Raw genomic sequence first — 24,977 nt, 5'->3', positions numbered from 1 at the left:
TGATAAGTACCATATTGTATATTTGTCAGGCAGTCATATTATGAACAAGCTGTTCTTGTCTCCTGCATACTGTTATCTGTTTGAGAGCAGCAAAAACTTACGAACAGAATTGCATATCGAAAATGGTGTGTTTTCTTATCTTATCACTGAACAAATGGTGTTATGTATATTCTGCAGAAACGTAAGTATGCTGTGCAGACATATCAATCAGCATTTCTACAATATAGAGTTACAATACCCCAACGTGCAATTAAGTTTAAAAATAGTGGAAAGGTAAGCTTCAGTTCAAATTTTCTGTCTGATTTTGATCTTCATGTTAAGTTACTGCAGATTTTCTGACAGAACCAATCAACAGTGAAGATGTTACATTCTGCACATTCATTATTCTTTTCTTGATAATGGTGAACAAAGGTAAAGATGTTACACTACACACAGGAATAATTTCTTATCCCATGTATTTTATAAAATATTAATCATGTGGAAAAGTGCAGATCTTAAACACGATTTACGCTTTGTTATGACTTAGTAATATGGTAGGATACCAGATTTTGATTTCTGAAAAGGGAAGGGTTTCTTTCTTTGCCGTTAACTGCTTTTTGGGGCCATTTATTTTTCTGTATGATAGGTGCTGTCTGTAAAATTCCTGGTGTCTGAATTCACCCGCACAATGGCGGAGTGTGACTTTTTCAGAAGTTTTAGCCAAATTCCGAGGCATAGGAAGGCAATGGAAATTCTGGCAATTGAGCCCATGCATCATGCAGTAATAGTACGCTAATTTGAGCCAAAAGTAATGAAGTTAATGAAAAGGGGCAGGGAAATATAGACTATAGAAAATATCTCTCCGACAACTCGATCACAGGCTATGTAGCCACTCCCTCACGGCTTAAGTTGGCCGCCTCTGGGCGCAGATGCACTTTGAAGAGAGACGTTATAGTACTGGATTCGATTTTATGACAGCCCAAACTACCACAAGCTCCCTTTGTTGGTCCAACACTTTTCAGATCCTTGGTGCTTGCAGAGCACGCAACCAACGGAAGTAGACAGACAAGAATTGATGCGAAACGCGTATCTTTGATATTCTTCAAAATTTTGGCCTAAATTTTTATTTGAATATATTTTCAGTCCAGAAAATTCTCGAAATTATACATACCAAAAGCAACGATATCAATCACTGTCCAAAGAAAAAGTGGAAGAACATAAGATTTTTAGAAATAAAGAAGCATAAGAATTATGTTGAAGTATTATTCCGACATTTATCTGGAGAGACCGAAGAAAACCACGTAATATCTCCGGTGCGATGCATTGTCTCCGAGCCTAGACATGAATCGGAATGCAAAGTAAGGTGCCAAAAGCGGGTAGTCGCTAGCTTCCCACCTCGGCGGCCCGGGTTCGATCCAGGGCCTGGTCAAGTGGGATTTGTGGTGGACAAAGTGGCGCTGGGGCGGGTTTTCTCCGAGTACTTCCGTTTCCCCTGCCAATCTTCATTCCACCAAATTCTCTATCATAATCAACGGGGCAGGCTACAATAGGCCAATCAGTGGCCGCCGTGCCGAGTGGACCCAGTTGGACTCCACCCCCCACTAAGCGAATTAAAAAAAAAGTGCCAACCACTCTGCTGTAATGAGGATCAATGCGGAGCAAAATGTAATTTGCTCTGCAGGTTTTAGCGGACCCCTACACAAAATCAGCGAAAACCTGTTAGTTTCAAAGCCGTTATTTGCGGACGTAAGGACAAGATGTGTGATCTCCCCATATGAGTTAATTTAATCCGCGCTCTGCAAAGAATTCACAAAAATATGGGAAAATACTAATTTTATTTCATATGTAGCTGTCCTCTATTTAACTTCAGCTATTTGCGTTCAGCGCTAGAACCGCCATTCCTGATCACAATTTGAAGGAAAGTGTGGCGTGACAGTAAAGATCCACATATTCTATATTTTAACACTATTGTAGGGGATGGAAATAAGTGATCAGCTTCACGCTTCGGCTGCTTTACTCCTAGGGAAAGTGCGAACGTAAATAGCCCTACCGTCCTTTGATGACAATCAAATCACGGAACAGAATAACAAAACTGAATTATTTTACAGCTGCCGCAGTTTGTCGCCTCCCACTGTGCATTTAGACTTGTTTCGCTAATCTTGCTTCCATTGCATGTTCTGCGCCAATTGCCCATCATTTCATATATTTAATTTACGTTGACTGCAGTGAATGTAAACTTATGCCCCCCATTAGCCGTCAGGTCACGCTATGTCTGTTTTTTACAACAGAACTGATATCAGTAAAGTACTATATATAGCACGTGTGTAATACGGTTCTAGTGCTGTAGGACAGCATTGTGTGATAAGTGATATTCAGAATTTCTCAGCCTTTTATTACGACTGCCGATTTATTCTGAAACAGGCTCTTCACTTATCACACCCCGTGTCTTTTGCGTGTTCATGCCCAATCCACGCACGTCGTGAACAAAATAAATCTGCCACATATTCAATTTCACATTTTATATACCTATCATATTTCTATCTGTAATCGAATATGTTCACGTCAGTGTAGTTGAATATTTATATTTTTGTGTCCTGAAATCTCTTATATTTCAGATTGTAAACTCCGTTTTAACACATCTTCCATCTTTTTTGGGGGGGGAGGGGGGAGCCACAAGTCAGATCCATACGATAACATATTTTCCACTGATATTCTCAAGTTTACAATCAAAAAAAGAATGTGGAAATATATCAAAGAGTAGGAAGCAGTAAAATAATATGAGGCAATGAACATTATCTACGCTTCATGCGCTTTCTAAAACATCGTTACGTGACTGTCATTCGATATTGCATTGTGGTGGTATCTAGTGGAATGTATCGGCATTTGAATGGAGTGTACACAAATGGTCGCAGAGAGGGGCATCATAATTGCGAAGTAGGCGTGTGCAGTGATTTGAAAATGCAATAATACGCAGTGTGAGTGAATGTAGGTTCTGTCATATCTCAATGTTGCTTCAGGTCTAATTAAACTAGGCCATGGCAATCCGTGATTCAACGGCGACTAGGGGGGGATGTTGTAGCGGGGGTGTGTGACGTTGAAGGGAAATCGGAGAGTCTTCAGTCATCTGTCAGGTTTGTGTGGAGGTTAGCGGTCAGTTGGCGCACCTGTGGAGTGGAAGGTTGCCAGGTTCGTATTGCTGTTTAGAGAACACAAAACATTTTTTCTTCCGTACTCCTTTATCAAGATATTTCTGATTTTAAGATTACAGTTATATAAATCATGTGGGTTGTAGAACATCGTCAAGTCACCATAGAAGCAATACGACAGTGTTACCAAGTGCGTCAGATAAAGAAGATAATTTCGGCGCCAAAATTTAAACATCGCCTTAAATAACGACATTTTCTCCTTTTTTTTTCTGCATGCAGTGTTAATGTAAGTACTTGGTGCTGAAATGAAAACCAAGAAATGCACACAATTTTGTTTGCAAATGTAGAAGACACTACTTCAACAGCAGAATTTATATTTTTGTAAAGTGTACAGGGAAACAACAGTAACATTTATAAGATCTTAAATTGTTTCGAGTGAATGTCCCAGATTTCGCATGAAGGTACTGAGGAAAGCCATGAAAGTAGACTTCATTCAAAACAGTCGTTCTCGCGATCTTATGTCCGAAATTGTGACAGTTGAAATGCGATGTTGGAATGCTAATAATTACATCGCTATGTTCAGTTTTCTAATTTCGACTAATACATGTGCGGTTTGTGTGGTTTTAATGTCACCTTATACATGATATCGTGGGTTCATATCGGTGAGTTCTCATAGATGCTTGAAATCAAACTTTGGTCAGTTTCTTTCTCGGTGTTCCTATCCCTGCCTAGCCCTTGAAAGTGGCGATGGTGTGAAATGACCGTGGCCTACTCTGAGGTACTTACTATCCTAGCACACCTGATCACCTTCTGCCTTGTGTAGTTTGCTTAATGCAGTGAGTTAAACTTGGAAGTCAGGCTGCTTTCTGATATTACGAGTTGGAAGGAAGGACATCTGTCGCTTCTTTCCTTCATTCTTCGACTTCACGCTTCCTCTCTCTCGCCCCTCTCCTCACCCCTTCCTTTCCATCTCGCTTCACTCTGGTATAAAGATGTACTGACTTACGAGATGAGCGCCAGGTTCCTACATTGAAATGTTTAGCGGGTCTCTACGTTATGTAACATGAGCATTTATTTTATCATTATAAATTTCGTAATTTCTTTTAACTTATCTCAAGGTACAGTAATGAACTAATTTTGCTTATGAGCACTATTCTCTTTTCTATTACTACGATAAGAAATGCTTGTCACTCTCTGCCGTGTGTTTGGGAGCTGATCCAGCTTACCATATTTGTCCGCTGCGCAGCGAGACGTGACGGAAGAAAATAATTTGTTTAGTCAACAAACTCCTTTCTGGTAGTGCAGGCTCCTTCTTCGCGAATATCAACGGCAGTGAAGCATTAGGAACACCTAACAATGGCATTACAGAGGTGCGATATTTTTTGTTTTCCTCCTGATAGATGGCGTAGCGTTCCGGTGATCCCTCCGAAAGATGGTGGCGTAAAGGCACCGACAAGAGTCTGACATAAACTTTTTATTACAGACAGTGTTGCATGGACATGCGCAAGACTGGATCCACAAATCAGGCAAACCAAGGACCTTCCTTGGGCAGGACATTTTATAACTCCTTTATTTTGTATTAAATTAAATATGATTTATCCTCGTCTTTTGTTCGCAACGTGTTCACATTGTGCGACAATGTAAATACATATTTTAGGAATTACGTTTTAAAAATTGGCACTAACTTTGCGGACAAGTGGCGGTCGCTCGGTCGGTATAGTTCACTTGCGGACTAAAACCACGGAGTTTTTTTTTTGTTTATTAGTTTAAAAAAAAATATGACGGTTTACTTTACAGTTTCTAGAAATCTGGCGTTATTGTCACGCAATTCGGCAAAAGTTGGGCCTTTTTCAAGTGAGAAGGGGGTTAATTTTCCGCTTGGGGCGACATTTGGGCTTGTGCTGTGGCACAGAACGTAGTTGTTTATCATCTGCAGGGGTTATGTAACACAAATGAGATAAAATCTGTGTAAAATTATGAGCATGAAGATGGTAGCGTCAGTAGTCTGAGTCACGCAACAGTAGAACTGAGGAAAACCACGATGCACTTAGGATAGCAAGGTATAATTATCCCTCTGCTTGACTTATTAAGCACGACGCCATAAAGACGTATGAGGGATGTAAGTACAGCTCCATCATTCTTGACCTCGGCACTAGTTGAAGGTAAGTGGTCAGCATCACGCCTCGGTCTCTTTATCCCCGGAAAAAAGCCCGGTACCCTTTGGATATAAGGCTGGGTGAGCCCCAGGACCGGTCTGGATGCTGTGGAGAACTGACAAATCTCTTGCCTCTGCCGGGAATCGAATCCCGAGCCGTCCAGCCCGCAGTATGTTAAATTTGCGGCCTTAACTTGTGCCTCTGGTTTATGACACTATACCGCATCGACTGTTGAAGGTTTTGAAACTTTCGACAAGCCTTTCAGTTTCCGCCTTCAGGTTCAGTGGTTAGCGTCCCGCCCCTTTGTTCATCCAATCACGGCTTCACCTTCGATGCACTGCCTAATGCAAGAGATATGTAAGACTGGCGAACCCCTTCTCACAATCCATTAACCCTGAACATGGCAACTGTAAGTTTCGCCGAAGCATTGGAAAACCTCCAACATTCGACGCCGTCTAGTCGCGAAAGCAAAAGCCGGACATTTAAGCAGTCGGCGTTCTGTCAGATGTGAATCATACATGTTACCTCTGTGTCCACCTGCCCTAAGTTGCGGTTGTAATAGAAATTCTTGGCACGAGGTCGTGAAATGAACGCATAATGGAAATGATACTTCCTGTCCGTCGGCCCTCCACACATTTTTATTTCGAAACTGCTGAACAGAATTGGATTAAATTTGGTTTTGGAGATATTCACTGAAAGTTACTGAAATGAAGTTTTTTTTTTCGCAGTGATCCAATACAATGCCCAATTTACGCGGAACTCAGAAGGAACTTACAGATGTTATAAAGAAAACAAAGGGTACATAAAGTAAAGCTATCCCTGTAAGAGGCCGTGAGGCCAATAGGGTTGTGAGACGTTGAGGGTCCCACATTATCTAGACAATCGGCTCAAAGATGGCGGTAAGATTGTCAGCATTACGCGCCGGCCGCGCTTTACTCCCCAGGAAAATTATTTAATTAATTCCTGGTACTCATTTCTGTTAGAGGCTGAGTCGGCCCCAGGGCCATAGTGCGCTAGAAGGATTAGGTCAATTGAAAAAAATCCATTAACCTCATCGGGACTTGAACCCGCGACAAAATATTTACCATTAAGATCCCAATGACAACGTTTAGTAGACCCCCCTTTGAGAAGCCTATACCTTCTCCGCTATTTGAAAGATACCTCACACCGATATTGGACTTGAGGGTTCATTACCATGTTCACAAGAGTCCGCCATTCGTCCGTCTTCTGTCAAAAAAAAATCTACTTCACAACCTAACACAAATTTTCTTTAAGGTTCATTTTAATATTATTCTCTCTCTCCGCCAAGGTCTCAGAAATTCTGTATATTGTCACATGTAGAGGGGTGTGCGTGAGTTATAGACTGGTTGTGGAGTGGATGATTGGATTTATTACACTTATACACTCAACTCGTAAAAGGTAAGGTATCCCTGTGTTTAACTAATTAAGCACTATGCCATGGAGGTGTATGGGGGTGTGGATATATATAGATCCCGTTTTCTTGACCTCGGCACTAGTTGGACGTGAGTGGTCGGCTTCACGCCCCGGCCGCTTTACCCCCGAGGAAAGAGTACCCGGTACCTATTGCATAGGAAGTTGGGTGGAACCCAGAGCCGGTCTGGACGACGGGAAGAAGAGAAAATTCTTGACCCTACTGGGACTCGAACTCCGACCCCTTTGTCGTCCAGCCCGTAGTCAGTCGCTATACCTACTGCGCTATCCCAGCTCCTGACACTCAGCTCGTAAATACAGTTATTGATAGAGCTATTTCCGCACTTTACAGTTCACTGTTACACACACTAATGTCTTCTTCATTATCTTCGGCTGCCGCCTCCAGAGTCTCCCTCAGTTCTTAGTCAAAGTCAAAGACAAAGTCACATTGCGACTGACAGTCAGTCAGTCAGTAAGTCTTGGTGTCGAGCCCCATCTGGGGCTCATGACTAGATATTTATTAGTCTTTGACAGTTACGGTCTTATTTTTGTGGAGCGCCCTCTGTGACAAGAGGACGGGTCTGTCTTTTGTATATGCTACTGGCCCTTGCCAGCGCAGTCTTTCTCAGGTCCAAGTCCCTTGGTACTTGCGACCATATATTACTGTCTCATTTGAGATTTTTTCGTCGCCTCCTACGACTCGCAGGGTCACGGTGGAGGTATTCGACCCCGCCTCCACACGGGCGGCTGTCTCTCAGTTCTTAGCTGCCCGAGATCCTCGTTTTATAGCCTCGGGGCGGCCCCCGCAGAAAACATCGCTTCCTACACTGTGAACCGATGCTACTCCCGTCTTCACCCTACCACCTACAACCATCGTGAAGTCGGGAGCGGTTCACCGTCCCAGGCTCTCGCGTCGTGTTTACAATACTCCCTAAGGTCGTCGCAGGGAATCCAAGCTCGTAGCGGAGGGCCTTACTGAAGTTAATGACTGACCAGATAACAATAACAACATTTAATAAACACAAACACACTGCAAGAATATACAAAATATATAACCCAATAGACATGGCTGATTTACCCTATACTGATCCGCACTTCACGGCATCAACTCAACGACGTGCCCCGCTCTACTGGCCCACCTACATTACGTACGGAACTCACTTCCTGCTCAGCCGCAGGCGGCCGCAAGGAAAATATATTCAACAAAACCAAGTCAGCCACAGGCGGCCCCAAAGAAAATGTATATATATATAACTAACTAAACAAGTCGGCCACAGGCGGCCGCAAAGAAAATGTATCTATATATATAACTAACTAAACAAATCGGCCACAGGCGGCCGCAAGAAAAATATATATGTAAAAATGCTAACTAAACCATTCGCGCATCTTCGCCTTACTTATCCCCTGATAGCTGGCGACTGCAAGTAACCCCGACGTCTGCGGCCAGCCCCCGACTACGCCGAAACCAAATTTAGAAAAAACCCCGCTGAACTGATATTTAGAAATTGCTCCCGCTGGTCCACCAGACGTCCTCGTCCAAGTGGATCCACTTATCAGACTAACTCCTCCGCTCCCAAACATACTTATTTCCGAGACACAGGGCAGAAGGGGTGGGAAAATCACGTGGTATTGGGGAAGAGGAGGAGGGGGTAAGTTCTAGGACCTCGGCCGAAGGGTAGCGCGGGAGATATGGCTGGAACCCATTACGTCACGGAAGGAGCCATTGCTTTAGCACGGCTCAAGTGTTGCATGTTGATTCACTCCTGCAGAGATGTGGTGTGAGGAGAGTAGTGGTGGTATCTATGGCCCGCTCACGGTGCGGGCCATAGATACCACCACTCCTCTATTGGTTAGCGCCTTCGCTTCCGCGGGAAATATGTTTACTTATCCGTTGCCTAGCAGTGAACTATTCAGGCTTTCAGGCTTCATGTTACAATATGAACTCTTTCCTTTAGGTTTTTCGGTCGAAACCTATATAAATGAAATTTTAGAATCCCAATTTACACCTCACAGAAAACACAATGACTCCACGGAAAGCCCATCCGGTTAATGGTATTCAGGGAAACAGTCTCTGTTTATTGTGAGAGCCATACGGAACACAGATACCGTACACTGTATGGGCAGAATGCAGAGCTTGGGTATGTTAAAGCTGTTAGGATATATAGCTAAAGTTATGCCTTAACGGGTTAAGCTAGAGTTTAACAACAGTTTCCGGAGATTTGAACGCCTGAGTAGACGGCAAACACAGAATTACATAAGACTCCGTGTGAGATTCGTGAAGGGCAATTGGCAAAACAGCAGCCTGCATGATCGGCATGTAGGAAGTGTGACTCAACTGACTACGCTACTTGTCGACTAAGAAAATTAATGCAGTTACTTACTGATGCTCTGACTAACGAACTTACAGGTAGTAGACTAAATAAAATCAATTATTAACTGACCGCATATAAACGAACTATACTAAACTGACTTATTAACTCACAAATTAATAAGCCACCCTATTAGCCTGCTGACAAAAAGACACAATTAACTGACTTATTAATTGATTAACAAACCAATAAATAGTGTGCTAGCTGACTTACGAAGAAATGAAACAGTAAACCGCCTTAATAACTGACCATAAAAAAAATTAATAAAGTATAAAACCAACGAAAAGTCGACTTATTAAGTGGCTGACTAGCAATTTTTCTTATTAATTGACTTAAAGTCCAATAAACTGACTTATTTCGCTGGAAAATTAATTTAGTGACCTAGTAATTGAATAACAAGCTCATAAAAAGATATATACATAGCCAGATAAACAGTTAAATGAGTGGCTTGGGACTGGGCCCTCGAGTAGGTCCCTTTTACCATCCCCTCACGAGAGATGGGTACGGAAGATAGGTGGAATGATAACTGTCAGAGGGAAAACCTAAGTGTTCAGAAGAAACCTGCCTCAGCGCCACTGTGTCCGCAAGAAATTCCTCATAGACTGCCCTGGGTTTGAACCTGAACCTTCGCGTTGAGAGGCCAGAGACAACCCGAGCCGCAGCACAGCTGTAAGCAGATCGATATGACAGAACTACACCGGACAGTTGCCGGTTCAGTCGGTATAGCGACGGGCTACGGGCTGGAAGGTCGGGGTTCTATTTCCGGCAGAGGCAAGTGATTTTGCTCTAGCCCACAGCTTTCAGACCGGCTCTGGGGTTCACCCAGCCTCCTTTTAGCCTGAAGTAAAGCAGCCAGAACATGAAGCTGACCACTCACATCCATCTAGTATCGAGGTCAAAAATGTTAGAGTCATATCTCCACTCCCCCATCCGTCTTCATGACATAGTGCTTAATTAATTAGGCACAGAGACAAGTTTCCCTCTACCTCGCAATTAAAACCTGAAATGCCTTTGTGTGCTTGTAGATCCGTGTGATGTGATGCTTCCTTCGCCTCCACATGTCGTTCCAGTCCCTCCTGCACTTCTCGGTCGTCGTGGTGCCATTTGTTTCTTGAGGAGACCTGCGCGGAAGAGAAGACATATGCAGGTAAGAAGGCTGAAAGCGGCCTCCATAGTCTAGAGGTAACGTTCCCACCTCATGACTCGTACTACGCGGGTTCAAATACCCGGCGGAGGTCGTCGAATTTTTAAGGGCGGAAGAATTCAGGGAACAAGTCCTCCGGGAGGGACTTTAAGCCGTGGGTCCCGTGTCGTAGCTTTACGGCACGTAAAAGAACCTCATACCTCCAAAGGAGGTCACTGACGTTTCCCGCCCAACAGCAGTCACTAATACCTCCGGTAGATGGGGGAAGCATTATAGATACGTCTCAGCCAGTAGAGCCGGTCTCGCTGGCTGGGCGGGACTGATGGTAAGCACCATTACCGGTAGGATATAGAGACTGGTAGAAATCGTAGAGGGAAGCACAATGGACCACTACAGGTCTAAGTGCATGGGGAAACCCACCCTCTATAATAACTAACTAAGAAGGCTGAAGTGTTTCCAGTGTTTAAATGAGATTATAGATTTAAGATCAATGATCGCACTGGTTTTAAGTCTGGCGAACAAGGAGGTTGAAATATTATCTTGGGAACTGATCATTTAGGAATTCTTTTCATGTGGGAAAGCGTTGACTCTAATACTGCGCCTTCACATATTTGTAAAATGTGGAATGCACACCTCATAAACATGCTTTAGGATTTGTTCAATCCGATGAACATATTGAAACAAACACAATGCAGCACTGACAAGGATGACTCCAATAATTTTCACGAGGAATTTGCATAAGGATAAAACCGGTACCATGGAATCTCGTCGACTTGTCCGCCTGGAGCAGTCCGTTGTTTTGGGAATTGAGCTCTCAGGATTTGGGGAAGTGTGGAAAGCGCTCTCACTGGAATGTTGTACCCTCATATGTTTGTAATGTTTATAATCTATCCATAAGAAGCCCAGTTGCTTAACAGCAAATTGAGAGGTGCCTCACGTTACCAATAGCAAATGCAAGTGTTGTTTAGCCATAACCTAGTGTGTCTATGTTCACCATGTATGTAGCGAACAAGCACTGACCGTTGCTATGAATTATACATTGTTTTCCATTTTATCCAGTTTTACCAACCGCTGCATCTTGTTTTAAGTATCCGCAATTTTTAATTTCTGGCTTGTGCGACTAGGCTAAGGGTTAGGTGACCGAGAAATCCGAGTTAGATTTTCGGCAGGAGAAAGAGATTATTCTCTTCTCCGCAGAGTCAAGATTGGTTCTGGTGTCCACAAAGTCTTCTGTTATTTTTCCGTGGGAGAAAAATGGCACTCACCTCCACCTACTGTCGAGGCTAAGAAATGTGGAGCTACACTTCCACTCCCTCATAAGCCTTTATGGCCTCGTGCTTAATTAGTCAAGAACAAAGACAAATTCTGAGTCGAGATGGCTCAGTCGGTATATCAATTCGTTCTAGACTGGAATACAGAGGAATTGGGGTTCGATTCCCGACAAGGGCAAATATTTTATCTTCTCCACAGCGTCTAGACCGGTTCTGGGACCCAACTAATCTCCTATACAATGGGTAAATGGTTCAGAATGGTGGATCTGTACCTCCATTCCCCATACGTAGCACGTAATTAGTTTTTTTATTTATTGCTAGTGGGGTGGGACTAAGTCCCTTGTACTGCGACCACTTCTGGCCTAATGTACCAGCCCCAGATGATAGGTGAGGGCGATTGTAGAGCAATTGGTGGAATGAAGATTGGCAGGTGAAACCGAAGTACTCGGAGAAAACTTGCCCAAGGGCCACTTTGTCCACCACAAATCCCACTTGACCAGACCCGGGATCGCCGCCGCGGTGGGAAGGCAGCGACTAATCGCTTGAGCTATGGCGCGACCACGTAATTAGTTAAGCACAGGGACAATTAACCTTACCTTTTTCTTTGCTCGGTTTTATTTAGGACAGATGCTTGCTCTAGTTTGTATAGGAGTATGACATGCGTAGTAACTGAGACATGGTCTATATTGGTGCAGCACACCAAACAATTTGAATTATCAGATAAAATCCACATTAATTTCCTTCCCTGACAGTGTTAAAATCTGAAGTGGTTAATGTTCCCGGGAGACTAATCTCTTGGCATAGAAAGGGTTAAAAACGGCAACTGTAACTCACAAATTTCATTTCTGTTATTCATTTTCAGTAATTTTATCGTAACTCACTTGAGGCTTTTTAATCTCATTACTTGAAACAACGTCATGCAATAACCAAAGAACAAGTACAGCGAAGTCGCGTACATTTAAATGCTGAAAGTCATTCATTAGAACTCTGGCCCCACCATCTTTACATTATCCAGAATAAACCGCAGGAACTGATAAAACAACTTGTGACCCTGTTGTTGCTGGCCAGATCAACTCGAATCTGATGTTGACGCTAATCCGTTAATTTAGTATGACTTCAATTGTGCAAGTCGCAACTGGAAGCTTTCGGCGCAAAAAGGCCGTACATTTGAGTTCTTCAGCATGGCCTTCCGGCCTGTGACACCGTGTAATCTGGTAGTTGGATACGAAAAGTTTCAGACGGAAATATGCTGTCCCTGTGGTGTTTCCTGGAACTGAACGAGTTGAGAAAGGGAGATATCTGGTTTGAACCTCGGTCGGAACACTTGACTGACTTCCCCAGCTTTTCCTACTTTTTTGTTCCCTTTTTTTTTTCCTTGGCACTACAGCCCCAGTGGGCCTAGGCCTACCTCCATGAACTTTTCCGTTCACTTCGGTTTTTCTAGATCTTATACATTCGGTAGTACTCCTTGGGCGGGTGATCAGCTCCTCGCAAGGCCTCTACCTGTAGACAAACACAGAAAAACGCTTTTGTTCAATTTATTCACGATTATTCAGGAAACAGTACATTCTACAAGCCACAACCACTTCCTTCCGAGTTCTTTCCAGTTCATCATGCATGAGTCATCCAATCATCCAACACAGAGCCTCCATCTTTGAACCGCGGCTGCCCGGGTTCGATCCCAGGTCAGGTATATGGTATTTTTAGTACCAATTGGGTAGATTTTCTGCGGGTACTTCGGTTTACCCTACCATTTCTCATTCCACCAACTTCTCCGTATTCACTAATCACCATATCATCGATACTTACAGCGTCGTTAAATAACCACATCAAAGAGAAATGCATATTGAAGTACGGACCCAAGAAAACATTAAAAACTAACTTCCTTGCTCTGAAAATAGCCAGGAAGCCGTCCAGCCCCGTAGCTGGTCTCTATACCGACTGAGCCCTGCCCACACAGTGTTGAGACATAGTTAACGCTTATTTTACGTTTAATTTAGACTTCGTTACTCAACAACTTTCAGAATTATCCACTCAGAATTTATTATCATATAGTCCTGTAATGAGGAAAACATAAATATCTGCCGATTGACTCACGTTGCGGGTTGCGAAAGCTTGAAACTCGTTACGTCACTCGAAATCATTAGATGGAGCCAAGGGGCCGCTGCCAAGAGCCATTAATATTATAAACCTGTGAAAACAGGGTTTGTCAACATAAGAAATTCTTCAGAGCCCAAAAACAGGGGATTAAATCAGATGATTCATAACTCCAAAAATACATGGAGGCGGATCTGCGCAACACAGCGCCAGCCCAAAAGAAAGAAGAAGAAGAGAAATGAATTTTTGTCCTCATTTACTATATACACATTGTGCCAAGTGAGCACAAGCAGAAACCGGCGACGCCATGTTGCACACATTTTCTCGCATTCACTCGACGCGCCAGAACCGCTGCAGATACAAACAGATGTTTCCACAAACCAATGGAATTGATTCAACATCGCTGTCACCGCTTTCGAGAAAATCGCAGTTTAGTGTTTACGGGCCCTGTGGAGGGAGCCATCACCGAACTTGAATATCATGAAGGTAAAGTTGTCACGGTAGCCGAGCGGTCTAAGGCTTGTACTGTCTTCGCTCGCTTGGAAACCAGGATCGTGGGTTCGAATCCCACTCAGGATGTTTAGTTGGTATGTGTGCGTTTTTCTGTGTTTGTGTACAGGTAGAGGCCTTGCGACGAGCTGATCACGCGCCCAAGGAGTCCTACCGAATGTGTAAGATCGAGAAAAACCGAAGTGAACGGAGAAGTTCACGGAGGTAGGCCTAGGCCCACTGGGGCTGTAGAGCCAAGGAAAAAAGAAAGTTGTCCCTGTGCTTAATTAATTAAACACCATTCCATGACGGCGTATCGCGGAGTGGAGGGAAAAATGCAGTTTTCTTAACCTCTGCACTGGATGGAAGTAAATTGTCAGCTTCACGCCCTGGCCGCTTTACCTCCCCGGTATCCATTGTATAGGAGGCTGGGTGGGCCGCAGAATCGGTCTTGACGCTGTAGAGTAGAGAAAAACCCAGCCCGTAGCCCGTTGCTATATCGACTGAGCTATCCAGGCTGACCTCTTAAATGTCTTACGTGAATAGAATCTATCCAACTCTAAAGTAACTGAGTCCATGGATGTGAGTCCTTGAGAAGCCGCCAGTCGCTCGGCCACTCAAGAATTCTCCCCAACATTTTATGGAACCCGAAGGTTCATTACCGTGTTCACAAGAACCCTACACTTGTCCCTATCCTGAGCTAGACGAATCCAATGCAAACCACTCCATCCTATTTCGAGAAAAATCATGCGCTTCAAAGTTGTAAGATGATTATAAATCATTCGCATTGACAGAACATAATTTGCAGTAACTCCTAGTCATCCTGGTTAAATTGGTGCTGACTCTCGCTAGCACACTGATTCTTGGCTCCGAGTTCCTCTAGGCCAGGCATGTCAAACTCAGCTTTTACAGAGGGCCACCTCAGCCCTATAAATAATAGTCGAGGGCCGCACTTCAAAATAGAAATATACATTAGATTTTGATACAAGGAAATTTAATTCTATTTATTATTTAGGAATAATTTCAATATAATTACCTAAAGTGGAACACTTATATTTTGTCCACAAATCAAACATGTAATTTTAGCTTCTATTTCACAACAGAAATAAGCGATTTCATATTTTTCTTGAAAAACACGGTGCTCACTTTTTTTTTGCTACTGGAATTTTTTGAAAGCGACATTGCCCTTTAAAGTTACTGTACATATACAAGAAAAGTCGTAGTTGATAATTTAATGTTTAATTATAACCTTTATACGTTCATCACAATGTAACATCAGCACCTGTCGCTGTATGAAGAAGAACTGACTAACAATGTACAAGAGATTACCGGACTAGTAGGAAGGTGTATCTTGTCTCAGTGGTCATAAAAGTGAAAGTTTGCTATCAGCCCATTAGAAAATGACTGGGGGTTGCAAGCTAGTTTTGAAGGTAGAAATCCCTTGCAGTTGTCTGTCAGTTGCCACCCTCCTTGCACTCTTACTACGCCTCCAAAAGGGATCCTTGGAAATACTTGGGGTGGTGAGGCTGTGCGGATTTTAGTGCATTAACCTTCTGAAATAAAATAGTTTGTCCTTCAAGAACTTTACAAACCGTTAGTTGGACAAACCCTTCTGCAATTCTCAGAATCGCTTTTCCTGCAGCCTGCTAATTTATGTCTGCGTGAAACTTCTTGTATTCTGGTCTGTTCGGAAATTGTCTTTAGAAAAAATATTCTACTAACATTTTAATATTGATTTTAATATCTATTAGCTCTAAAAGTTGAGGGGCCGCACTTGTGGCTATGCGGGTCGCATGTTTGACACGGCTGCTCTAGACTTATGACCACGTTTTACTCTCTGGCGGCTCTGGGAGCATTCGGAATTTTCCACTTGTTCGTGCTCATTGCCTCCATAGCGATTTGTTTTGTAACCGTATGAAGATTACACGGTTGTCATGGAAACATGTGTCTCCACTAACATGGCCGCGGATAAGTTTATTATTGATGAATTCATTAAACCTGGCGCTGAGAGAATGGCAATTGAATCATTTTAATTTCCTGAAATCCCCGGAGAAATCTACCCTGGATTAACGGATTTCTCTTTATCATAGACTTCGATATTACGGACTGTTACATTCAGCGGACGTTTTGTCCTGGACAAGAGGAGATGTGATTGAATACCTCCATAATGATTGATGCTCGGAAGACAGACGTGTGTAAGGGACCTGCATTTCCTCTTAAGGATAACTGTAGGCCTATGTTTATCCTGAACAACATGAGTGTAGCTGTACATGTGTCAGCACTGGTTCAGCCCGATGCGAGCCCCCGCCCCGTTTATTGTAGAGCTTCTCTAAATCCTTATTAAGGGAAGCGGTACGACTCCTTGGATGGGGGATCAGACTCCACTCATGCTCCGAGCGAGGTTTAGAGCTGCGAACCCCATATTTCATTGGTTCTGGGATTGGCACTTAAACATTCATTCGTAGAGAGAGACGTGAAGGAATAGAGAGAAAGAGGGAGAAGAGCACAAAAAAATCCGTGGCTTTAGTTCGCAAACGAAATATACCGACCGACCACCTTTAGCGGGTAGAGGGTGTCGCGTGGTCAGCGCAACGAATCCCCACGGTAGTTTATCTCGGTTTTCTAGACCGGAGCCGCTATTTCCTTGAAACAGTTCCTGAATTATCTTCACGAGGCTGAGTGGATCCCGTTCCAGACCCACTACTTCTCCGAAAATCTGGTAGCGCCGGGAATCGAACCCGGACTTCTGGACCTGTAGCCAGGAACGCTGGCCACTAGACCACAGAGGCGGTCGACAAGAGCACAAAGAGAAAGTAATAAAAAAAGAGAAAGGAAGAATGAAGGAAGATCGCAAATAAGAAAAGAAGTGAGGTAAAGGAGGAAGACAAAACGGAGGAAACAGGAAATATAAAAAAGAGAGAACACGGGTGAAGACAAGTAAGAAAGAGGGGAACTGAGAGAGCAACTTTGGACTGACGTCACATGACGCATGAGTATCGTTACGTTCGTGTAATTCGAATCCCGGCAGACCGGAAGTAGCCTGTTGGCTGCTCCGATGCAAGCAATGGAATCAATTAAATTTCCGGTCTATCTAATCGGCCCTGCCATATGTCTGATAGTTTACCGGGTTCGAAATTCGGCTGGCCACTGCCTCTATCTTCAGTACTCACAGAAAATGTAGTTACGGGATCCGAAACCAGGCCACTGCCACTTCCTCCTCACACAATGCGTGTTTCTGTATTGTTGGTTATTTAACGACGCTGCCAGTAGCTCAGGATGATTAGTGTATGATTATTTGGGAAGGACGTGGAATGAAGTCAGGAGCTAATCTGATGCGTCGTTCTGGCGTCTGTCTGGAGGCAATGCCGGAAACAACGGCTATCCTCAGTCAAGACTGGCGGTCACCGAGCCAAGATTAGAAATCGAGACCTGCTGAATGCGGAGCAGGAGTGCTACACCCCGACTTTGGGCGATCGTATTTAAGTATGCATCTCCTTCCTTATGGTAATATCACCTTCACAAACGAGGCTTTGACAGTCGAGTCACGGCGGGGGAAATCTGCTGCGGAAATTTATAATCCCTTTGATGTCTTGACGGTTTAGAACAAAGGGGGCATTGAGAGTTCAAACTAGACGAACCAAATAAAACCAACTGAAATTAGTCCTAAAAAGAAAAAGACTCCCAAACCAACAGATCATTCAGAACTGCTGTGCAAACAAGCCGACAGAACAAATTAAATAAACCATCCGAAACAAGTAAACCAATCCATTCATCCACATTTTACATCACCCCTAGCTCAGGACCAACATTTTCGACACTGCATGACTCCAGCAGCTCGGAGAATGTTCTAAAGAACTTACAGCTGTTTTACAGGACTGTTGAACAGATGGTCAATAAGGCCCACTTTTGTTAAACAGTGCGCATTTGAAACGATTCGTCCCTATTGATAAGCGCCGTATTATCATGCTCCGTACGGTATCAGCACTTGAGAGATTACATTTCAATTACAGGCCGTTTTGTTTTGTTTCCCTTACTCTGAATGGTGCTTCAGTTGGGTCACATTTCGCTCCCAGGTCACCACAAATCCAGCATTTTTGCATAACAGCGATTAATTAACTGCTCGGCTGACTAACTAATGAAATTAACTAACTCTGAATACCCACCCAATTACAAACTTAAATCTAACTTGGTGACATTCTTAAACAAATCGGCTCCTTGTCTTAGAATAGGTACAGTGTACAAAACATAGATGTCATTAAAGTCTACAGAATTTTGTAAGTTTTGAGGTTTTCACGGTGATGACTATGAAGAAAGTCGTCTTCTGGGTTTAGGCACCGTGTATTCTTCGTTTTGGCCGACGTTTCGGAGGAACGTAGCGCCTCCATCTTCAGAGTAGTGAATGGCTTGGAATGCAGAGAGCAGTAGCTACAGCGTGTGATTTTAACACGAACTAAGACGGTGTAGCAGTTTTAACACAATTTAATAAAATAATTGCAATATATCAAGACACCTGAAAATGGCCGTTTGGGGCAACACATGTAGTGTCCAGGCGTATAATGTTAAACTAAAAAATTGAGTGATGACTGGAAGAGTGTTGCAATATTGACGGACGATAAATAATGAACGTTAAGTTGAACAATTGCAACGGGATGCTGAAATACAGAATCGGTTTTCTAGACCGGAGTCGCTATTTCCTTGAAATAGCTCCTCAGTTATCCTCACGAGGCTGAGTGGGCCCCGTTCCAGACCCACTACTTCTCAGAAAATCTGATAGCGCCGGGAATCGAACCCGGGACCTCTACGAAAATACATGATATGCTGTGTACTAATATGCAGCTTCTGTTATAGCTGTGTTTGTATACAACGCGAAACGGCAGCATCAGTAGGCGTATCTAACGATTGCCTTCGTGGCGTTAAGATACGTACAAGACACATCGAATTCTGTATAACGGTAAATGACGTAATACGCACATATATTGTGTCAAACATTGTTTCGTGTGTTAAAAATTAGGAAGATAGTGGCGGTGCTCAGGTACTGCATAATTGATAAAGGAAAATATGGGCAAAAATAGGTTGTTAAATCGTGTAGTTTGGCATGCACTGTCTTCGCTCGCTCGGAAGCCGGGATCGTGGGTTCGAATCCCACTCAAGGCATGGATGTTTGTGTGCATTTTTCTGTGTTTGTGTACAGGTAGAGGCCTTGCGACGAGCTGATCACCCACCCAAGAAGTCCTACCGTATGTCTAAGATCTAGCAAACCGAAGTGAAACGGAGAGTTTCATGGAGGTAGGCCTAGTCCCAAATGAGGGCTGTAGCGCCAATGAAAACAAAAAGTCCTGTAGTTTATAACTTGCTGGTAACTTAAAATTTATGCTAGTCTCTATACTGATGGAAACTCGCGAAGAAAAGTTTATTTCCTAAGTTACTTTTGAAACTTCTTGCTCTCTTTCCCATCTTACGACTGCTAACGTCTGCGCCTCGAAGTGTGAGGTTAAGTTGCCAACTGTATTCTGGGTTCGCTATTTCGAAACCTCAGCAAATAATGCTTATTTACCTCAGACATGTGGCGGTGCCTCATGTGTGAACTCGCAGTTGTACCGTCTGAAGGAAGCAGTTATCGATCTGTTGCTGGCCTGGGATTTTGGTCTAGACGAGATCAGCTATAAAGGCTACAGCCCTGTGTTTTTTATTACGTTTGTTAAAATCTAATTTGCGTTGGTCATTTCACTTTGAATACAATGCCACTTACAGTTCAGAATGCTTTCGCATTGTCATAACATCTCATTGTGGAGCCAGTCCTTATTCCCCTTACGGTTCCAAGCAGTATATGTTGCTTGCATTTCGCAGGGCTACATATGTATGAATGTACGAGGGGGAGGCCTTCTCGACCCTTGCACCGCGACCTACAGAGGTCTGTTGTGCTTTAGGGCTACATAAGTTTAAAATTATCGGTATAACTTCATATCCTCTTTGTTTCCAGTTGAAAGAGACTTCGGAATTAGCTTCGAAACCAGGAGTATATCTGTTCGACATTTAGTTCTCTTGCTGTGCAATCTGACATTAAAACCAGGTTTCTCTACAGGATATGAGAGACCTAAAGGATCTGAATCTTTGTCGCTAGTTCGGACAGTTAAAATAGAGCTCAGACACTTATTGTTCTGTAACTTCATAGGGAGATACGTCATTCATTTCCTTTCCCTAGCCTTGTCTTGTAATTCCCTGCCATTGTTGTGGCTGTAGTAGAAACTTCTGATGTAGGGGCGGCACTGTCGCCATTTAACGAAATGTTTCCGGAATGGCGTGCGGTGGAAAATCTCCAGTAAGTTTTTTTGCTTTAGATTGCCTATATGCAATATTGGCACAGCCATGAACCATAATGAAACAAAATTTAACACATACAGAGAGAAGGTTGCAGTGTTTACGTTCGTTTTCAAAATGCTGTATATCTTTATAACTTATTTTCGTCCATATATTGTTGCATCAAAATAATCGTCTTCTATCTAATTACACACTGATATGGGCACGCCCCCCCCCCAAGATATATTCGTCCAAGTCTAAATGAGGGTTAGGAAGAGAAGACTACAGAGAAACTGATGTGTAAATTTAATTGTACGAATTGTGCCTGCGTGAGTCAGTGCGTCAGCATCTCGGAATCAGAAGGCACTTTGCTCAGCTGACCGTGTGGCCTAACGGATAAGGCGTCGGACTTCGGATCCGAAGATTGCAGGTTCGAATCCTGTCACGGTCGATTTTTTTTTTGTGTGTCTAAGAAAGCCAAATGCGAAGCGTTGAAGAATTTGTCAGAATAATGCTTGTTTGGTTTACGCAAGCAAGAAAAGAAAAAGAAAAATTAACGCGTTTTCTATGTGAAGATTATTTTTGTACAGTCATCTGGATTCTCATTGCTGTACATCATTTGTAATTCCCGCATCGTACTCGTGACGTCCTGGAATCGATTTTTAGCCTTGTGTGTGGCTATCATGAGTTACTTCTTTGGGAGGGGGTTCTTTACTTCTTCAGCAAATGGAAGGCGATTTGATATACTGTCGCTTTGTTTCGTATTTTTTTCAATCTGTCATGAAAACCATCTTCCAATATTCGTAGTACATAACGTGTGTAGTTGAGACAAAGTTATTAAATAAACTAACAACCCTTCGCAGTATTATTGTCGTATTTATAAAATTCTATAATCAAACGACAACTTGTAGAACAGGCCGAAGGAAAATATGAATTACAGCGGATAAGTTAGAACATATTTTTGTGAGTTTGTCGCCGCAATCATAATTACTGGAATTATTATCCTTATATTTTCATTTTAATATGATTTTGTATATGATGTGACAAGCATCCTTAGTTGCTCGAGCTTTGAAATGATGTAATAATTATGACTGATAAAAACTAGTATTCTTTTTTGTAGAACACACCATAAACAAGTAACGGTGCACAATACAGACTAACCTGTACTTGTTGCTATATATCGGAGCAGGATCGTCTCAAGTTCGCCTATGTTCCGTGTATTCGGAGAGGAACTTTCCCTTTACCTGTCTTTCGTTCTGAACAATGTCAGGATTATGAATGAGTAATATACAGGTGAATCAGTTGCAATTATTTGCCGATTGGAACGAAATTTGACAACGGCGTGTAATTCGCAATTCTGATCGGTCCCTGCTTATCTGATTCGCGCCTTTTCCTTCGTGATCTCGCTTTGTCTCTCCTGCCATGCTGGCTGCAAGTTTCGCGAACTTGGAGCGTCCTGTCGGCCTGTGTCTCCAGGCGAAGAGACACCGATTTCAGCTTATGTGCTCGCCAAGTTTCACTTTCATCAGTATATTGTTGCGATAAGTTGGGGCCTTCTCTGGCTGAATCGTTGTGTATGAGACAATTTTCGTTTTAGCCTGGAGAACAGAATTCCACGTAACTGAGTATCTGTTCCAGAAGATCTTCTCGCTGGAATTTCCCGGTGTTTCTTATTTCGTAGTTTTGCTTACATCCTCGCAGCTAGAAGCGCTGACATCGTGCCTGACAGAGGTTGCACTGCTTCCGCTGTTCGCCTCATATCATTTTAATTCCTGGTAGTCCTAGCAACTTCGTGCCTAAACACAGCACTACTGAACTGCGTTCAGCACAGCCGAATCAAGCGCCCGCCATCAGCAGCACATTCGCCCTTTAGGCTGTCTGTTTAACTGAAATTAAGCACCATGCCTTGAAGACGTATGGGGGAGTTACGGTGTAACTCCATCAAATCTTGACGTCGGTACCAGGTGGAGGTGAGTGGTTAGTTTCACGCCCCGGTCGTTTTATCCCCCGGTACCCACTGGAGAGGAGGTTGGGTTGTTCCTAGGGCCGGTCTGAACGCTGTACAGAAGAGAAAAAAATCCCTTGTCGACACAGGAATCGAACTTCGGCCATCCAGCCCATCGCTATACCGAATACTGCAGTTGAGTGAGCGTCATTAAATAACCTTCGAATATAGTTAATTCCTTGTGAGTGCTCGCAATGTTCAATTCCGTTTCTACGCAGTTAAATATTGAAAACTGATGAAAGAAATAATGAAGCCTCGTCTTCAGACCTTGAAACTGTTATTGCTTGAGAACTGCAGTGCAGGTATTATGACTGTGCAACAAGAAACTGGGTGGCCTTATATGCAAATGGAGGCCATCACGAACACATGTTTGAAATAATAATATAGTGATATCAATATTAAGGACAATAAGCCAGTTCTAATATCAACAAGGGCAAAAAATTCCACATCACGTGACACAAATCTTCAGCAATTAGAACTGCTGAGCGTTTTTCTACCGTAAAAAGAAAATAGGGTTCTCATGCATGCTCGCACACGCATTGCTGCAAACTGCCATGTCTTCTACATGACACAACAGTCCTACACCTCACTTACTGCAGAAGGAAACTTCCTGCTATCTGCCATTCAGTGAGGACCAACTCAAACCCAAATTTTGCCCCCACCCAACCACAGCTAGACATAGATCAACGTTCCCAAAACTTCGTCATATTCTAGGAACCGAAATTTCCAGACGTTGTGACAGAACCGCCAATGGCTTTATTTACATCGCTGCGTAAAGTAAAAAGTAAAGCTATCCCTGTAACAGGCCGTGAAGGCCCATAGGGTTGTGAGACGTTAAGGGTCCCAGATTATCTAGACAATCGGCTCAAAGATGGCGGGAAAGTTGTCAGCCTTACGCGCCGGCCGCGCTTTACTCCCCAGGAAAATTATTTATTTAATTCCTGGTACTCATTTGTGTTAGAGGCCGAGTCGACCCCAGGGCCATAGTGCGGCTGGAAGGATTAGGTCAATTGAATAAAATCCAATAACCTCATCGGGACTTGAACCCACGACCTTCCGGCTTGTAGCATAGCCCCAAGGTATTTATATTCCAGTCCTCAAGTTTTCGTGACTGGAGGCTATGTCCGACTTCGGCTTTCGGGACTGGAGAACCTTTCTAGAGTTTCGTGACTATTGCAGTTACCATCTTCAGGTCAAATTAGTTTGGGAGACTGGGTCAGGTAAATTGCTGTTGGGCCTCGCCAGCACAGTATTTCCTGGTTCCGGGACCTGCGGGACTCATGGCTACCATGGCAGAGGATTTGGCAGCTCTCGCATTGGGCAGCGTGTTACAGGTGAAGTCGTGATTGGATGAACGTAAGAGCGCGATGTCATCCAATAGGAAGCGATCACGTGGTCTGTGAACACAGGCGACGAAACATGTTTTGGAGTTCAAGTGAACTTTAAAAGAGAAAAAAACAATAATCCGGGGACGAGGTACTCCTAAGAAAGGTGTGCAAATGTTTCAACAACCCCGAGTATAGAGCAAGATGTGATAATTCTTTCCCCTTTCTCTCTCTCTTTATTTCCTTTTCTTACTTTCGTCTTCTATTCAATCATCACTTTTCACTTACAAATTAGACGCTTTGTATTGGTTCTCATCCCACTCGTGCAATCACGGCTTCGAAATCTATACACTGGCTAATGCGACAGCTATGTGAGAGCAGCCAAAGTTGTTAACCCTGAAGATGGTAAGAGAAAAGTTTGCCGAAACGTTGTAAGTAGCTCAACATTCCAAGCGGCCTACTCCCGATAGCTTTGGCAACACATGTTTAGTTTACTGCCAATTCATTTTCACGATGTGAACATTAGAATATCGTATATTAATTAATGAAACACAGGAACAACTTTGCCTTTCACGGGCTTTAACTGTCGGATTTATGTAGTGCCAAAAAAGACGACAATAGGGCGACGTGTTCTTGAAATGTGACGTCATGTGTTGTCAAAAGTTATATCACAGTAACTGGATTGGATAGAATGGGGGGGGGTACTGAAAACTTCTGCTAGGATGACTCTTGTCCCGCCCGAGATACGAACGTGCTACCTCTTGAACGAAATTAGAATTCCAGTGTATCTTATATCAAGTAATGATATCAAGTGTAAAACATGAAGACCTTGTGATGTTTGACGTACATATATTCATTTTGTTCACTGATATTATAAACTGAAATTGAAAACATGACTCCAAACTGAAGTAATTTGCAATACCGTAACTAAGTAGCCAGTAATTACGTTTAGGTCGACGTGATATAACCTATACAGTTAAGGAAACGTCATAAAATAAGCTAGAGACATTATGCTACAAGACGGAAGGTCGCGGGTTCAATCCCCGATGAGGTCATTGGATTCTTCAATTGACCTAATCCTCCCAGCCGCACTATGGCCTTGGGGTTGACTCAGCCTCTAACAGAAATGAGTACCAGGAATCTTCCTGGGGGTAAAGGGCTACCGGCGCGTAAGACTGACAACCTCACCGCCATCTGTGAGCCGATTTTATAGGAAGTATAGTAGCCTCAACTTGTCACAACCGTATGGGCCTACACGGCCTTTCACA

General features: G+C 43.2%; 1 protein-coding gene and 1 non-coding gene across 2 annotated transcripts in view; both read left to right on the top strand.

Moving 5' to 3' along the window:
- Window positions 1–2,862: 2,862 nt before the first annotated feature.
- LOC111867414 overlaps window positions 2,863–24,977 on the top strand; it is a 101,917-nt gene continuing 79,802 nt past the window's right edge. Inside the window, exons 1-2 of the mRNA XM_033752675.1 lie at window positions 2,863–3,165; window positions 10,107–10,228. Of these exons, the coding sequence (XP_033608566.1) occupies window positions 10,121–10,228 (108 nt within the window). The 5' untranslated portion in view covers window positions 2,863–3,165; window positions 10,107–10,120. The remainder of the gene's footprint in view (window positions 3,166–10,106; window positions 10,229–24,977) is intronic.
- Trnar-ucg lies at window positions 20,758–20,830 on the top strand. The gene has a single exon. It is a non-coding gene; the product is annotated as a tRNA-Arg (tRNA).

The sequence above is a fragment of the Cryptotermes secundus genome, unplaced genomic scaffold, assembly GCF_002891405.2.
Source record: "Cryptotermes secundus unplaced genomic scaffold, Csec_1.0 scaffold423, whole genome shotgun sequence".
Lineage (NCBI taxonomy): Eukaryota > Metazoa > Arthropoda > Insecta > Blattodea > Kalotermitidae > Cryptotermes > Cryptotermes secundus.
Note: the sequence above shows the minus strand (reverse complement) of the source record. Positions and strands in the feature narration are given on the sequence as shown.